The sequence below is a fragment of the Diospyros lotus genome, chromosome 6 (genome assembly GCF_014633365.1).
Source record: "Diospyros lotus cultivar Yz01 chromosome 6, ASM1463336v1, whole genome shotgun sequence".
NCBI classification, from domain to species: Eukaryota; Viridiplantae; Streptophyta; class Magnoliopsida; order Ericales; family Ebenaceae; genus Diospyros; species Diospyros lotus.
In genome coordinates this window covers 33,577,831-33,596,518 of record NC_068343.1, presented here as the reverse complement: position 1 = coordinate 33,596,518, position 18,688 = coordinate 33,577,831, and the positions used below count along the sequence as shown (strand labels likewise).

At 38.4% G+C, this 18,688-nt stretch overlaps 1 protein-coding gene across 3 annotated transcripts in view; it reads left to right on the top strand.

Moving 5' to 3' along the window:
* Positions 1-18,688, top strand: part of LOC127803936 (translation factor GUF1 homolog, chloroplastic) — a 96,667-nt gene that overhangs the window by 63,583 nt on the left and 14,396 nt on the right. The window contains exon 18 of one of the 3 annotated variants that reach the window (XM_052340585.1): positions 14,256-14,337. The exons of the other annotated variants lie outside the window; for them this stretch is intronic. Coding sequence (XP_052196545.1) covers positions 14,256-14,322 — 67 coding nt within the window. The 3' untranslated portion in view covers positions 14,323-14,337. Of the gene's footprint in view, positions 1-14,255; positions 14,338-18,688 lie in introns of those variants that run through there. 3 annotated transcript variants of the gene reach the window in all.

The following is an 18,688-nucleotide window of genomic DNA, read 5'->3' as shown; positions in this document are numbered from 1 at the left end:
GAGAATAGTATTGAATAAAATTCATGTTCCCTTTTCTAAGTCTGACTTATCCTTTTGTGACTCTTCTAAACTTGGTAAACTTCATCAGCTGTTTTTTGCTGATTGTGAAATTAAGGTCACAAAACCATTAAAATTGATATATTCTGATTTGTGGGGACCCTCTCTAGCTTTATCTACTGAAGGATTTTGATATTATATTGTCTTTGTGGATGCCTATACTAAGTATTCATGGATATATCCTCCAAAATTGAAATCTGATGCCTTATCAGTGTTTGTCATTTTTCACAAGTTTGCTGAACTGCAGTATAATTCCAAACTTAGAGCTTTGCAAACCGATAATGGGGGTGAGTTTAAGGCTTTCTTACCTTTTCTTCAAAGCCAAGGTATTCAACCTAGATTTACTTGTCCTTATACACATCAACAGAATGGTGTGGCTGAGAGAAAACATGGACATATTGCTGAAATGGGACTCACTTTGTTAGCTCATGCTAATATGCCATTAAAGTTTTGGATTGAAGCCTTTCAAACTGCAGTTCATATTATAAATCTTTTACCTGCTTCTTTCAGATTTAAAACTCCTTTTGAACCTGTTGTATCACAAATCTCCCAATTATTTTTTGTTGCAGCCTTTTGGTTGTGCTTGTTTTCCTTATCTTAGACCCTATAACAAGCACAAATTTGATTTTCATACATCCAAGTGTGTTTTCATTAGATATAGTCACAGTCAAGCTGGTTATAAATGCTTGCATTCTTCGGGAAGGGTATATATGTCCAGGCATGTTCAATTCAATCCCATTGAATTTCCTTATACCTCTTTGTTTCTTGCATCTTCTTCTGTTTCTAAGTCCATTTCTATTAAGACTCAATGTGGAGGATCTACTGCTGTGTTTTCTTCTTTTCCTCTTTTGTAGTTTCTTCTTCTTCACCTCCTCACGTAGCACTATCTCTGGATCCTGATTCTAATCCTACTCTGTCTTCATCCTCTTCGGTTCTTCAAACCATATCAAGCTCCTCACCCTCTACTTCACTGCTAGCTCCAGAACCTTCCTTACCTAGATCCAAATTTGCTTCTGCATCCTTTATTCATCCTATGGTTACTAGATCTAAATCCAGAACCAACTCTACTTTTCCTCATGCTCTAATAAGCACTCTTGAACCTGATTTAGTTCATGAAACTCTATTATACCCACAATGGGTTCAAGCCATGGAGGAGGAAATTTCTGCCTTGCATCGCAATTGTACATGGGTTCTTGTACCATTTTCGAAGGATATGAATTTAATTGGGTGCAAATGGGTGTTTAGAGTCAAGTATAAGGCTGATAGGTCTTGTGAGAAAACAATTATGAGAGAAAAACCTAGGAGATTAGTTTCTTAGTGTGTTATTTATAATAGGCACAATGGGCCTAATAACCTACGGGCTTAGCCTATGGACTTAGCCTAATTTCACATAGTTATAACAAATAAATAAATAAATATGCAATATATCTAATTATACTAATAATTCTAATACTCCCCCTCAAACTGGAGCATAGATATCATATGCACCAAGCTTGTTACATATATATTCTATTCGAGGACCGTTTAGAGACTTAGTGAAGACATCGGCAAGTTGATCATTGGAGTTAACAAACTCTGTAACAATAACACCTTCAACCAACTTTTCTCTAATAAAGTGACAGTCGATTTCAATATGCTTAGTCCGCTCATGGAACACTGGATTGGAAGCAATGTGCAAGGCAGCCTGATTATCACAAACAAGCTTCATAGGAGACACTTCACAAAACTTGAGTTCCTCCAGGAGTTGCTTAAGCCAGATGAGCTTATAAGTTGCATTAGCCATAGCCCGATACTCTGCCTCTGCACTGGATCTAGCTACTACATTTTGTTTCTTACTTTTCCAAGAAATCAGATTTCCTCCCACAAGAACACAATATCCAGAGGTTGACCGACGATCAGAAGGAGAGTCTGCCCAATCTGCATCTGCATAACAACAAATATATGTGTGCCCCTTATCCTCATAGAGTAGCCCTTTACCCGGTGCTTGTTTGATATATCTCAGAATCTGGATAACAGCATCTCAGTGAGAATCACATGGAGAATTGAGAAACTGACTCACCACACTCACAGCAAAAGCAATGTCGGGACGAGTGACTGTGAGATAGTTCAGTTTGCCTACCAATCTTTTATACCTTCCAGGATCTAAGTAAGACTCCCCCTGTCCCGGCAAGAGTTTGACGTTTGGGTTCATTCGGGTGTCAATCGGTTTGCAGTTCACCATACCAGTTTCTTCTAAGATGTCAAGTGCATACTTCCTCTGAGAGATTGAGATCCCATCTCTTGATTGAGCAACTTCAATACCCAAGAAATACCGGAGTTTGCCTAGATCTTTAGTCTGAAAGTGTTGATGGAGATGTTCCTTCAGATTTTGTATACCAATCTGATCGTTCCCTGTGATAACAATGTCATCTACATAAACAACGAGGTAGATACATAAAGAAGAAGAATATCGATAGAAAACTGAATGATTAGCTTCACTTCGAGTGAGACCAAAGGCTTGAACCACAGTGTTGAACCTGCCGAACCATGCTCGTGGAGATTATTTTAGGCTATAGAGAGACTTCTTGAGTTTGCAAACTACATTGGACTCCCCCTGAGCAACAAAACCAGGTGGTTGCTTCATATAAACTTCTTCTTGCAAATCACTGTGAAGAAAGGCATTCTTAATGTCCAATTGATAGAGTGGCCAATGACGCGTGGCAGCCATAGAGAGAAATAGGCGAACAAAGGCCATTTTAGCAACTGGAGAGAAGGTATCATTGTAATCCAACCCATAGATCTGTGTAAAGCCTTTAGCAACCAAGCGGGCTTTAAGACGTTCCACCTGTCCATCGGGGCCCACTTTAGGGGTGAACACCCACCGACAACCAACGGGAGTCTTTCCTGGTGGCAAAGGCACCAAATCCCAAGTGCCAGTAGAATGCAAAGCACCAATCTCATCTAACATAGCCTGGCGCCAACCAGGATGGGACATGGCTTCACCTGTTGTTTTAGGAATAGAAACAAAAGAAAGGCTCGAAACAAAAGCATTATAAGCAGGTGACAAACGGTCATAACACAAAAAATTATAAAGAGGATGTGGATTGCGAGTGGACCGTGTACCTTTGCGGAGTGCAATAGGAAAGTTGTCGGGCTGAGGATCCATGGCAGGAGTGACCACTGACGGAGAGAGTGAGTCAGGAGAGTCGCAGTCAAGAGGAATGTCGGTGCCAGGAGCAGGATGAGGACGACGGTGATAAGTAAGAAGTGGAGGAGTCGGGGAGTGTGGCCTGGAAGATGGAAGTGAAGGGTCCACCGAGGAGGAGACAGACGGATCTGATAAGGGCAACGGAAGAGAAGGAGTAGGCAATACCTGGTCAAGGCACTGTGAATGGGGCTGAACAACCGAGAAGAAGGATTGTTGTTCAAAGAATGTGACATCAGCAGACATAAGATAGAGGTTCAACTCAGGAGAGTAACACTTATAGCCTTTCTGCAACCGGGAGTAACCGAGGAAAATACACTTGAGGGATTTGGCAGCAAGTTTATCATGTCCCGGTGAAAAAGAATGCACAAAACAGATACATCCAAATACACGAAGGGGAACAGAATAAAGGATCTGGGAGGGGAACAAAAGAGAGTGAGGGATGTTGTCCTTTAACACTGAAGATGGCATGCGATTGATCAGATAACACGCAGTAAGAACAGCATCTCCCTAGAATTTGGTGGGAAGATTGGCATGTAAAAGTAGTGTTCGTGCAGTTTCAATGAGATAGCGATTTTTATGCTCGGCAACACCATTTTGTTGAGGTGTATAAGGACAAGAAGATTGATGTAGAATGCCACAAGTAGTCATAAAAGTAGTAAATTGAGAAGAAAAGTACTCAGGTGCATTATCACTACGTAAAGTACGTATAGAAACTCCAAACTGTGTTTTTATTTTAGCAGTGAATGTCTGAAAGATAGAAAACAACTCAGACCGACTCTTCATGAGAAACAACCAAGTGCAGCGAGAAAAGTCATCAATGAAAGTAACAAAATATGAGAAACCAAGAGTAGTAGTGACACGACTGGGCCCCCATACATCAGAGTGCACAAGAGAAAAGGGAGCCTCAGCCCTATTATTGACACGACTGGAAAAAGAACTACATGCATGTTTACCACGCTGACATGACTCACAATCAAAAATAGACAGCGATGACAAACTAGGAACTAATTTCTTCAATTTGGAGAGGCTAGGATGACCAAGACGAGAGTGGAGGAGATCTGGGGAAGCAGCACTTGTGCAAGCCATTGGCACAGCAAGATAATAGCGACCCTGTGACTCACGCCCGACGCCAATCGTCCGCCCCGTACCCTGGTCCTGTACACAAACAGAGGTAGGAGTGAAAGTGATTGAGCAGTTAAGGGTTTTAGTAAGCTGGCTAACTGAAATCAAATTGAAAGGACTGCCAGGGACATATAAAACCGAATTTAAAGATAAAGACGAAGTAGGCATGGTTTGGCCTATCCCTTTAACTGCAGTTTTGGTGCCATCAGCCAGGGTAACTGTAGGCAAGGTATCAGAATAAGTAAGTGAAGAGAAAAGAAGTTCATTACCACACATATGATCAGTGGCGCCAGAATCTATAATCCAAGGACCAAGAGATGGGCTTTTAGCAATGCAAGCAACGGGATTACCAGGATGAGACTGTTGGGTGGTCTGAAACTTCAAAAAAACATCATACTCAGCTGCAGGCATAGGTATTAACTATGAACCCGGTGCAGATTGGGCAGAACTAGGATCACTTTGGAATGCATGAGCGGTACTGGGAGATGATGTAGGCGGAGCAGCGGGCCGACCATGTTTCTTCCAACACCTGTCCTCAAGATGACCCAGTTTCTTACAGAAGGTACACTGTGGACGTGTCCGATTATTATTACGGCCTCTATTTCCTCCTGAGGGAGAAGCCTGAGATACAAGGGCTGAAGATTCGGCTGGAGAAACAACATGAGAGGAAGAGGACATACCATGTGCACCAGTCATGTTCAACAACCTTTTAAAAGAGTCCTTCATGGTAGGATTAGTGGAGATGGTCAAGATTTGATGTCTAATGGCGTCAAACTTTGGGTGTAGACCGGAAAGAGCAATAACCATAAAAAACTTCTCTCTTTGAGCAACCTGTTCGGTCTTGGTCATAGTAATGGGAATAAGAGCATCAAATTCTTGCATGAGAGCCCGAACCTGTCCCAAATAAGATTCCATAGATGACTCTTGTTTCAAATTCTTGATATTAGAGACCACAGTGTACAAACGCTGGATGTCATTCGTATAACATTCTTCAGCTTCCTTCCACACATCAACACAAGTTTCAAATGGCCGAAAGAGCTGCATGATGGATGGATCAATGGACTGCCATAGGAGACTGCATAATTGGGCATCAACTTGTTCCCATCTAGCCCGATTGGCTTCCGGCACACTTTCAGCCTTTGTGATAAGATGATTGACTCGGCCTTGCCCTTTGAACCATATTTTGACAGAGGCTGCCCATGAGAGATAATTGGCAGACCCTATCAACTTAACCATGGTGATATTCGCTGTTCCAAAATTGGAGACAGTAAAGGACTGAGAGGCAGCAGGAGTAATAGGTGTAGTTGCGGGAGTAGCACCAACAAAAATTGCATCACTGAGGTTAGACATAGCAAGGATTTGACACCGGGAATAGGCTTAGGGAAGGAAGGCGAGCTGATCTAGAGAAGCTGGAGGAAAACGAATGGCGGACGCGCCTTCACGCGTCGGCGCATGGGGGCGGACGACTGTGCGTGGCGGCGGCGCGTGGGATCTCTGGCGGCTTTGATTTTCCGGCGGCAACTCGGCCTGAAGGCGGCGAACCCTAGGGTGGGGTCGGTTCCAGCAAACGACAGCCGGAAAGTGATGTTCTGGCGTGAACAGTGACGGTGAAGGGAAACTAGGGTTTTTTTTTTGTGTGAACAGTGACAATGAAGAAGAAAACTAGGGTTTTTAGGTCGTTGGAAAAAGATACACAGCGGTGACTTAGGTTTTTCTCACCGGTGGCTCTGATACCATGTGAGAAAACAATTATGAGAGAAAAACCTAAGAGATTAGTCTCTTAGTGTGTTATTTATAATAGGCACAATGGGCCTAATAACCTATGAGCTTAGCCTATGGACTTAGCCTAATTACACATAGTTATAACAAATAAATAAATAAATATGCAATATATCTAATTATACTAATAATTCTAATAGGTCTATTCTTAAATACAAGGACAGATTAGTTGCAAAGGGATTTCTTCAAAATCCTAGCCTGGATTATGGTGAGACATTTAGTCCGGTTGTAAAAGCTCCTACCATTCGGGTGTTATTTTCCTTAGATGTAGCTTTTGGCTAAGATGTGCAGCAAGTAGATGTAAACAATGCTTTCCTAAATGGAGACTTGCAAGAAGCTGTGTTTATGACCCAACCAGAAGGTTTTGTTAGCTCTCAGTTTCCCTCACATGTTTTTTAGTCGAAGAAGTCCTTGTATGGTCTCAAACAAGCAGCTAGGGCTTGGTATAATAAGTTGAGGATGGCTTTATAGAGCTGGGGATTCACTAGGGCAACATCTGATGTGTCTTTATTCATTAAAAGGACCTCAGCTTATGTCTTGTTTATTTTGGTTTATGTAGATGATATATTGCTCATTGGTTCAGATAGTATAGCCCTTAAATCTTGTATTGCTAATTTAGATACACATTTTGCATTAAAAACTCTCGGTTCAGTCAATTATTTTCTCGGATTTAAGGCTTTTCGAGATACAAGTGGGTTGTACTTGACGCAATCTAAATATGGTCTAGACTTGTTGAAAAAGGCTAACATGCAAGACTGTAAACCTTGTGATACACCCATGGTTTCAGGTGTTTCTTTGATTGATGAGGGTGATGTATTTCCCAATCCATCTTTGTATAGAACTCTCATTGGATCTCTTCAATATCTTACCTATACACGTCTCGATATTGCCTTTGTTATTAATAAGCTAAGCCAATACTTATCTATTCCTAAAGTTTAGCATTGGACTGCATGCAAAAGGCTACTTAGATACATCAAAGGAACAATTGGATTGGGTTTGTGGTTCTCTTCCTCTATCGGTGATTTGTCTTTAAAAGTGTATACTGATGCAGACCATGCTGGCTGCAAAGAAACTAGGAGGTCAACTAGTGGTTTCAGTGTGTTTCTTGGAAACAATTTGATTGTGTGGGGATCTAAGAAGCAATCCGTGGTGGCTAGATCAGTAGGAGAAGCTGAGTACAGGGCTATAGCCCTTGGAGTTACTAAACTGTTGTCTCTAAGATCTTTATTTACTGAATTGGGATATCAAGTGCATGCTACATCAGTGGTTTGGAGTGATAACTTAGCAGCAAAAGGTATGACTGAAAATCCTGTGTTTCATTCTCGGACTAAGCACATTGAGATCGATGTGCATTTTGTGCGTGAAAGGGTTAAGAACGGTAAAGTGGAAGTTTGGTACATTCCTACAGAATATCAGATAGCTAATATGTTTCCTAAAAGTCTGGCTAGAGATCGGTTTTGGTTTCTATGCACTAAGCTCGGACTGAAAGTGTCTCCTGTGCAGCAAAATATCTTTGATACCTCGTCATGTTTCAACAGGTTGCAGATTACAGAATGTTCTTCTCCAGAAGAGTCTGATTTGAGGGGAAGTGTGGAAGCATAAGTATTTGTGTTTGCTTTCTGTTATGTCTGTTTGTTTTATCAGCTTGTTTTAGTCTTATGCTTATATGTTAGTTAGGCACATAGGCGCTGTTTTATTTCTGAAGGTGTCTCGCTATTATATATAGCTGCACCTCTTGTTTGTAAAGAATTATTCTGATCAGTGAATTAACCGAGAGTCTCCTTTCTTCCTTTTCGTAATTTCATTTCTTTGTGCCCTAGCATTTCATTACACTCATTAGCATTAAATTTTACATTCCGAGACACATACACTCTCCTTGATGGATGCAAGCACCTATAACCAGCTTGAGTATATCCAATAAAGATACATTTTGTGGAATGAAAGTCAAACTTGTGCTTGTTGTAGGGATGAAGGTAAGGGAAGCAAACATGGCCAAAAGGTTGCAACAATTGATAGTTAGGTGGCTTTTGATAGAGTAATTCAAAAGATGTTGTACTAGATGAATCAAGTAACCAATTTATCAAGTGAATAGATGTCTGAAAGGTTTCCACCCAGAATTTTAAAGGCATTTAGGCATGAGATAACAAGGTTAGACCCATTTCGGCTATGTGTCTATGCTTTCTTTCTGCCACACCATTTTGTTGATGTGTGTATGGACATGTAAATCTAGGTTGAATACCATTGGATTGAAGATAATGTAAGAATGCTTTAACCCCCATTGTCAGTTTGTAAAGCTCGAAGCTTGGTTTGATACTAAATTTCGGCAAATTTATGAAAAATAGTGAAAGCTGAGAGAGCATCAGATTTATGTTTTAAAGGGTAAAGCCAAGTGTATCAAGTGAATTCATCCACAAAGATTATGTAGTATTGAAACCCTTCAATTGACACAATAGGTGTAGGTCCCCAAAGATCTGAATAAACCAATTCTAATGGTATTGTAGCTGTAATTTCCCAGCTAGAAAAAGGAAGTTGACTTAACTTTCCAACCTTACATGAGTCACAAAATGATAAATCGGAGAGTGAACAAGGCACACAAATTTTATTCAATACAAGCTTTAGAACATTCAAAGAGGGGTGTTCCAATCTAACATGCCATTGCTGGCAGTCATTAGTGCTTTGAGCAACATTTACAAGATTTGATAGCTCAGGACTAAATGAGTTCTCTCAATTACGTGCATTTTTCTTATTACATATATTCTAAGATAGAAAAGCAGAATCAACAGATAAAGGCTCTAGGGATAGGGCAGAATTTCTGTTGACAGCAAACCAAGATGCTAGCAACCGATAGATCCTTAAGATGTCCCCTGAGCAGCACCGGTTTGGTAGATTTGTCCTTAATCAAACATACATTCGAGTGAAACTCAGCCACAACATTATGATCACGAGTTAGTTGAGAAACACTAAGTAAGTTTTTCTTCATATTTGGAACATGAAGAACATTATGAATTGAAAAGATTGAAGTAGGTTTAAGGTTAGTATACAAACGGCTAGTACCGATATGAGTAATAGGAAGCTGCTTACCGTTGCCTATGACAACTTTGTCTCCACCATTGTAAGGTGTGTGTAAGGATAAATTGTTCAGGTTTGATGTAATGTGATTTGTTGCTTCGGAATCAACAAACCAAGAAGGATTTGAAAATGAAGACTGAGAAACAAAAGTCTCAGAAGTAGAAGATCTAGGGTTATTGCCATCGTGAGAACCTGACATAGAACCTGTCTCACTCATGTAGACTCCATTAGAATCACTAAAGGAGGCCATATAAGCTCTGTTATTACACCGATTCCGATCATTTGCTCAAGTAAGACCTTGATTAGGTACTTGTCATTGAAAATTCTTATCAAAGCGATGATAACACTTGTCGACAAAATGTCCTGGTTTGCTACACAACTGATATCTTCTATTGGGCGCTCTTCCTCGACCTCTCCCTCCTCTATTCATAAAATTGTTTCCTCTTACTAAATAACCTCTTCTATTACTGTCACCAAAACCAGTACTATTATGTGAATTAGATATGCAACATTTGATTGCACAACTGAGTTCAAAGAGGAAACACTTAATGACGAATTCTTAACCGACAATCGCTGCTCATGCATTAGAAGTAAATACTGTACTTAAGCTCACAACAGTTTCGTAATCATGATCTAGTCCATTCAAGATTGCAAGCAGTAAATCTTTATCGGTTAATGGCTCTCTATAATAGCTAGAGAATGACCAATTGTCTTAATTTTAAGAATGTAATCATTTATTGAGAGGTCATCATTCTTGATTGATCTTAATTTATGCTTCAATTGAAACGACTTAGCTATTGTTTGGCGAGCATAAAGGTTTTCCAAAGTAAGCCATACCTTGGCAGATGACACAGTGAATCACCTACGCTAAAACTTTTTTGCTAATTGTTGAGAAGAGCCATCCCAAAAAGAGCTCATCGGATCGGATCCAGCTCATGTATTATGGATTGATAACTACATCTTCTCCATCTGGATCGGGTAGGCTTTTCGGAGGAGGAGTTGTTTTGTTAAGAAATGAGACTAGATCAAATGCTCGAATTGTAGTGAGAATTTGAGCTCTCCAGAAAATATAGTTATTGGAATCGAGCTTTATTGGAATGAAGCTAAAGGCTTTAGCCATTGTTGAGAAATCAGCTTGAGAGGTAGAAGACAAAGAAGACGAGGATCGAGGAGAAGGAGAGGAGGATTGATTTGAGGCCATGTAGAGAAACCCTAGGAATAGATTAGAGACATAACACGACATAACATGAGAGAGAGAGAGAGAGAAACAATACCTTGAGCAGAACTATTCAAAGAATCACAAAATGAAAGTTACATATACAGAGAGACTGTGAGCTACTTATATAGGTAGCTTGCTTAATGGAAAGAAGAATACCGCCTATACTAGAAAGCATTAATAATCAAAACATAACAACAATTGCAAACTACATCAATTAAACATAAACATAACAGCAACAACAAACTGTTATGACAAACTATTAGATGCTTCCACATTAAGATATTGTGATTTATATATTAGGCAATTATATACACTATACACTTCTATATTATAGTAACTATATGTCTTGTATGATATGTAGAATTTCCTTATGTTAGAAAAGAATACATGTATGTCAGCTTTCTTCATCTTATTCAATTGAATAGGTGTGAAAGACATTACTTTTCTACATGGTATCAGAGCAATATAAAAAAAAAGGGGTGAGAGACTCTTTCGTTGTAGAGTCTACTTATCATCATCATCCTCAATCATTGTTGCCATCTCCATAGCGAGTAAGACTTTCCCTTCTTTTTTTTTTTTTGAAATAAGTGAGCACAAAAAATATATTAATGAGATCATAAGAGTAGTACAGTAATGACCTGGAATAAGAGAGTGATAGATTTGTATAGCAATGACACCAATACTCAAGAGGGGGGTGAATTGGGTTATTTAAAAAATTGATTGAACTTAAAAATCTTCTTGATGAAAAATGAAATTTTAATGCTTGTAAGAGAGTTGTTTGGAGCTATAAACAAAACAAAAACAAAAATGAATGACACAAGCGATATGTGGTGGTTCAGCTTAAATCAAGTCTAATCCACTACTTTAGTTCCTCACTAAGGATTTTTTAAGCAATCCACTATAATCCTCCTATCACACTGGATAGGCCCTCTAGCAACAAACTAGGAAAATACAACCTCTTGCTTAAAACAAGCAAGCCCTCTAGCAACAAACTAGGTATCAAAATCCTCCTACAAGTAATGTAAGCCCTCTAATAAAACAAGATAGGAAAATACAAAATGGTACAAGATAAGAGAGGATTTGAGAGACAATACTCTTAGTTACAAATTCTCCCAAAAATAGAGACAAGGCTTGAAAATGAATTTTACAAAATGAATGCCAAGCCTTAGAGAGAAAATAAATGTAACAATGAAGCACAAACCTGAAGAGCAATTGAGGGTTTGTAATAATATCACTTGGTTGACTTAAATCATCCATTTGTCCTCTATTTATAGTGCTTGGCGACCCCTTTCAAGAATATAGCCGTTTATAGCTGTTGGAGTTTGAAAACTAGCAATTGGAAGCTCTCTACTACAGTAACGGTCGACAGTTAGCTTAAAAATTCAAACAACAGTTGACTGGTTGGTGAGAACGGTCGACAGCAAACAACAGAAAGCTCGTGCAAAAATGGTCGACCGCTACTGTAGCAACCGGCCGATAGCCTGTAAGAAACTATCGACTGGCACTATAGCAAATTTACTGTAGCAACCAAAAAACACTGTAGCTGTCAGAATTTATTGTAGCAACGGCCAAAAAATTAATTTTCAAACTTTTTCTCCGCTTCAAAATTATTTTCAAAAGTATTTTTGATATAATATTTTTAATCAAATAAAAACATAATATTTCAAATGTCATTAAGAGATTTATCGCAATATTTTTTGACATTGGAATGCATGATGAAATTGGATTTAATTTTAGTGCGTAATAGATCATATAAAAGTAATTTGGAGCACCAAGTTAATATCCATTTACACAATAATTTCATCATCAAAATACAATTGATGGTCTTTTACCTTTGAAAAATTTTAGCTTCATTTTGACTAACGGTTCAAAACTAATTTTTGAAATTCATTTAGGGGATTTCATCAGAATATTTGTTTGTGCAAATCTTCATGTATGTATAAGAAATAACATCTCCATTTAAGATATATATGAATATAGCTCAATTTTAATTAAGTATATGGAATTAATTTTTGTTTAAAAACCATATACTTGACTTATGACTTAGGATATAAATCAATTTGTTTTTCATCATCAAAACTAAACGCAAGAGTAAAATATCAGAGAGTTCCAAACAAACCATACCATCCATAACAACCCCCTTCACTCCCCCTAACACAAGCCATTAGGGGGATCAGGACAACCCAAAACTGACTTCTTAGTCAACAAGCCTAGAAGAGGGAGAAGAACTTAGCGGCCAAGAGTAGAGGCAGACATGATGACCTGGTCCACCGAGTAAGGGAAAGATGGCTCCATATCCCTCATCCAAGCCACTAACTTGGCAAGCACAAAGTTAAAAAGTTATCAACTGCACTTGATCCTCAATCTTTGAAAACTAACCTATTCCGCTCCAGCCACATTGTCCATAGCGCTGAATAAAAGAGAAACTTCCATACCTTCTTTTGTCCTTTACCCCGAACAAAGTAATCCCACTGATCCAATAGAACCCCAACCGATCTCGGGCAAACCCACAAGACAGCTTCACAATGGACAAAGAGGTGGTTCACAGACTCCAGGACAAAGCCACAGAAGATGCAAAGTAGATCCTCCCCCTTCAGAATTCCTTTCCTGCCCAGATTGTCCTTTGTGTTAATTTTTCCCCATATGACAAGTCACACAAACAGCTCCACTTTTGGAGGAGCTAAATTGCCCCAAACACGAGATGCCATTGAATTAATTAGAGGGACATTGGAACCAACCATCAGAGAGCAAAGCCTCTCATTAAATGAGTGTGACGAAAAGGAACTAGCTGCTTCAAACGGCCAATATACCTGATCCCTTCTTCCACTTACCAAATGAATTTGGGAGATAACTCTCAACAGCTTAGCCCGAATAGACTCATCTCTTTCAAGAAGCGGCCTTCTCTAGTTAAGGCTCCAAAACCATTCGTTATTCACCCAAAACCCCAAATCTGCCACTCTCTTCCGTTTATCCAGGGACACCGCATACATCCGTGAGAACAAACTTGAAAGGGAGGAGATGTGAGAGCTTTACCTTGGAAGTGTGTTTCTTATTATTGTCAAGTTTGTAGGATCATTAGTTGATGTGAACAATCAAGTCCCGCTCCTTAATCTCCTAGTTGTGGATAGTTAACTCTTCATTGTCCTTCATCTGAAACCTTTCTGCCAAGCATTTAGGATTTCCTAGCCAACTAGCTAATTGTTTTCCTTTGGTAGTTGATCCTCCAGGTAGTAGTTGACTGTTGCAACTTCCATCTGGCCTTTCATAGTTTTTTGCCTTGTTTGGTATTGTTGTGTTGTGTTGTGTTGTGCCTTATTGTGTTGTGATGTGAGAGTAATGTTGATAAAGTAGTGTTTGGTAACTGGGTGTTGTGTTGTGCTTATTAATGCTAAAAGCAAGTAATAACCGTTTGGCTAACATTTTATTGTTGTGCTATAGATTTGCAAAATGACTAAAAAAGACACTAGGATATTAAATAGTTATTTTGAAAAGTGGCATAATTATGAAGAAAGAGAATGATTATCAAAGTAAATAGCCTATTAATGATTGTGTGTCCCACTAAAAGTTGTGCTTTTTATAAAAAGCAGGGGTCCCTTGCTTTTTCTTAAAAGCAGCTTAACCTGCTTTTTTTTTTTGGAAAAAGCAATTATGCTTTAAAAGCACAACAATACTTTATCAAACGATGCTTTTAAAAAAAGTAGATAAAAAGCTGTTGTGCTTAAAAAGAAGAATACCAAACAGGCACTTTGTTTTCTCTGTCAATAAACCAGACAACTATTTTAGATTGGGAGTCATTATCAACCTTGCAATTGTTTTGGGCAGAAACACAGTTGACCGAGATGCTCACTGCCATAGTTCAGTTGACCGAGGAAAGATTGCAGTGAGGTAGAAGTCAGCAAGCAGAGGAGAATTCTGCCTCTGGTTGGTTGACCAAACCTGTCGACTTTTGGCAAAGTGACGTATTGTGCTGCAACTGTGGTGTTTTACTTCTTGATTTCGTGAAACACATTTGTGAAGAGTACTATAATTAAATTAGATCAGATTAGCAGTTGACAACAATTGATTCCAAGCCAAGTAAGAGTAATAAATTGAACATGGGACTGTGGGGAGGTCAAAACGCTTCCATAACATGCCAGGTAGAGAAAAATGATCTTGAAATTAAAAGAAATTTTTTTACCTAGCATCTAAGTTAGTCCCTTGCAACTTTTCATAGTTTGATCGGAGTAATATATGTGTTTGAAGAAACATGCATGAAAAACTTATTTTTCTTAAAACAAAAAATATGTTTGAAGAAAATTCCTTTTATATTAGCATAAAACCATGATTTTCTGTTTCATGGGAGTACGTTATGCATAATGAATTTGTCACTGGCCATACTAACTGATAACAACTTGATCAGTGATCATGCCAACATATGGAACCGATCCTTGTGTGTTGGCTAACATGTTTAGCAACTATCAAGGTTCATCGAGGCTATTTCTATTGTTGTTAGCTAAGTATCCACAAAAAGGTTCTCTAAAAGATTTTTTCAATATAAAATCTGAGTATCTAATCCATAGCAATGGTAATCCAATTAATGCAAACAAGTCTCATAAAGAGCACACATGCCTACTTCTACATGGATTTGGCATAGTATATATACTTACTCCTACATGCAATTATGTGGAAAAGAATTTATTCATGCATGTAGGCTGGGAGGGAGGGAAATTCAACAAGAAATGGGGAAGGATTACAAAGAGAACAAGAAGGAGGGGGAAATAAGAGGGATCGGGAGAGAGATTAGAGGGAAATTGAGAGAGAAATTCATGAGGGAAAATGTGAGAATTCAATTATCATTCAAACATGCCTTCCTAGCCTCTAGCTGTGACTTATATATAGCCTAATAGCCTTCCACATGCACCCATGTGCAGTACAACTATAAGCATAACTGCCTATAGCTAAGGACAAACATCTATAACAGAAAAAGAAAGAAAATTACAATTATTGCCCTAGAAACCCTCAGAATAGTTATACAATATAGTAATGCATGTAGGTTAACTACTACTATATTTACTAATCTATCATTGGGAATCCTTGGGGTCGTGACAATTCTCCACTCCGTGAGAGAGTTCTCGTCCCCAAGAACTTCAGCAATTGGCCACTTATCTTATCCAAGACTAGCTTTCTTTATCTGTTTTATTCCTTTTTCTTTCTTTTTCCTTTTAGGCCTCTTTTTCTTTGTTCTTAGGTTCCCAATATCAATTACAGGCATAAGTTGACCCAGAACTTCAATGGAAGAAACCTTATTGAGTTCAAGCCCAACATAACCATCTCCTACAATAGTTGTCCAATCAAGATTGGTCTCCAATCTAAGGACATGATTAGCCACTCTCGGACTGACATAGTTAGCAGCTGAAGCTTGGAGTCTAAAAGGAGAATTAATTGGGTCTGTGACTTCCTTTAAGAGTTCCTCACTACTTAATACAAGTAAATGGAAGAAACGTATCCATAGCTACAGTTATTGTATTCCCAACAAACCAACTGCCATTCACTACTGCAAAAATATCAACAATATCCTGGAGATGCAACAATGGAGAATTATAGAGTCACCTTGGATAAACAAAGGTTGTCTGTGAGCATCAGAACTAGAAGCTGCTGTGACACCAACCCTAGCCATCAGTCCATCCTTCAATACATTATATAGAAATTCGAATTGGCCAGTTGGAGTAAGAACAAACAAATCAACGAGACCTTTGTTTCCCATAGCAAAACTTTTTACTTCTTCAGCTATCTCCTTTAGCTTTCCTCTAGTTACCAACTGTCCTCGAAATTCTTTACCAAATCCTCACACCTTCACAACATTAGAAGATATTTCAGCTGAGCATATGTCTACAATCATACCACTTTCAGTGATAGTAAGGGACTCAAATTTCTTTGACAACCAAGAGTCGCTCTGACACTATAGCTCACCAACTGGCATTTGAACAAATAAAACAACAAAAAACTCTTCTTCCCAAGCTGTTTCCTGCTCATTGTCGTACACCCAAAATTTATCTTCCATCCGCTTCCAAACCTTGTGGCAGTTCGTCTGTTCAATCTATGCGAACTGTTCCTTCTTTGCCAAAACCAACATTGGGGATTGTTTGATGCGTATTTTAACCCAAACCAGGGACAACTCAGCTTGCTTCCGAACCAAGGGCAAAGGAACAATATCCTTAAGACCTTCTTCCCTAAAACCATTCCTCCCAACAGAAGTCCCAGTGAAAGAATGTCTTTTCTCAACCTCCAACTTCTTCTTTTGGTCCAAGTCCTCATGGAATGCCTGCCCAAGTTCATCAACTTTAGGATCAATTTCCGTAGAGCTAATATAAGATTGTTCAGGTCCTAGTTGTTCAATCAGACCTTCTTCAACTGCATGTGGACCATCACAATCTTGATCCTGCCTAGGATAGATGTTACAAGCATTGCCATTCTTAGCTCTAGCCTGTTTCATAACCTGCTTATCTAATGGATCCATGTTTTGTTCCAAATCCGATTGTTCCTCAGTTTTTGGTAAGTCCAAAATCTGAGAAAGGACTCCAACACCAATTTATGCACAGATGGATGGTCCTTCAGTCAGATTTTCCCGAGCCAATGCTATTCCATCAACATCTTTTTCTTTCTGTTTGTCATCATATTTCCGAGGTTCACTCTCAACATCCTCCAAGAATTCTTTGTTACGATTGTATTTATTTGAAACCTCACCTCTTGACTTATAGAAAATTCAATTGGAATACTAACCTGACACATCTGAGATTGTAGCTAAGGATAGAGAGGAAAGGAAAAATGCTCCTGCTCACGAAGGAAGATATCAGAGACTGGTTGGTAGACTTATTTATCCATCACATACAAGGCTTGATATTAGTTTTGTAATAAGTATAGCCAATTAATTTATGAACAATCCCACTAAAGAGCATATGAAATGATTGTATCACATTTTGAGATACCTAAAGAAAACTCTTGGCGAAAGTCTATACTTTAAAAAGACTAAGAAGAGGAATATTGAAGTATTCACTAATGTAGATTGGGTTGGTTTTATTATTAATTGCTGGTCAACTTCTAGATATTGTGCTTATGTATTGGGAAACTTGGTAACTTGACGCAACAAAAAGCAAACAGTTGTGGCTCAAAGTAGTGCAGAAGAAGAATTTAGAGCAATGACTCATGGAATATGCGAAGGAATGTGGTTAAAGTGATTGCTCCTTAAACTTAAAGTTGTATTAGGTGATCAAATTAATATATTGTGTGATAATCAAGTTGCTATAAGTATAGCTAAAAATCCAGTTCATCATGATCGAACTAAACATGTGGAGATAGATAGACACTTTATAAAAAAAAAAATTGAAGATGAGTATCAATATTTCTTACATACCTACTGCTCTTCAAATTGCAAACATTCTACCTAAGGCTCTATCTAAGATCAAGTCTAAGGATGTGAGATCCAAGTTGGGTTTACTTAACATTTACAACCTAGCTTGAGGGGGATGTAGAAAATATGTAGTTATTCAGTTTTGAATATTTCATTTGAGTGTACAGTTTGTTATAATTTTATTTCTAGGATATTTCTTTTCTTTGTTTGGCAATTTCTAAGTCATAACTGACTCCTATAGAGTAGTTATATCTGTACCACATATATTGCTCTGTAAATTTCGAATCAAAGGAAGTTGATTTTTTGCCAAATTCTACAAATTCCAAAGTTGGATTATAGTCTACCATCTATTAGTCAGTTTGCTCGGAAAAAGAATTGTGTTTCTAAATTTTTCCCAAGTCATTGTGTTTTTCAAGATTTGAATTCGAGATAGATGATTGGTAGTGCTGAGTTGCATTCGGGACTCTATATGTTCAACGTGAACGAGTCCTGTAGAAGACAAACTCAGAAGACAGTTGATGTGAAATGTTCTTTTTCAACTCTTAGGTCTAGTAATGATAGTGAAATTATGTTATGGCACTATCGTTTGGGTCATCCTAGTCTTTTGTATCTCAAAGAACTCTTTCTATCCTTATTTAATAAAAATTCAATTGATGTTACGTGTGAAGTTTGTCAGTTATCTAAGCATGTTCATAATTCTTATCCACATCAAATTTATCAAGAATCTCATCATTTTTCATTAATTCACAGTGATGTTTGGGGACCTTCTAAAATTAAAAGTGTAATCGGGGTAAGATGGTTTGTTTTGTTTATCAATGACCACACTCGTCTCTCATGGTTATTTCTCATGAAAAAAAAATCTGAGGTA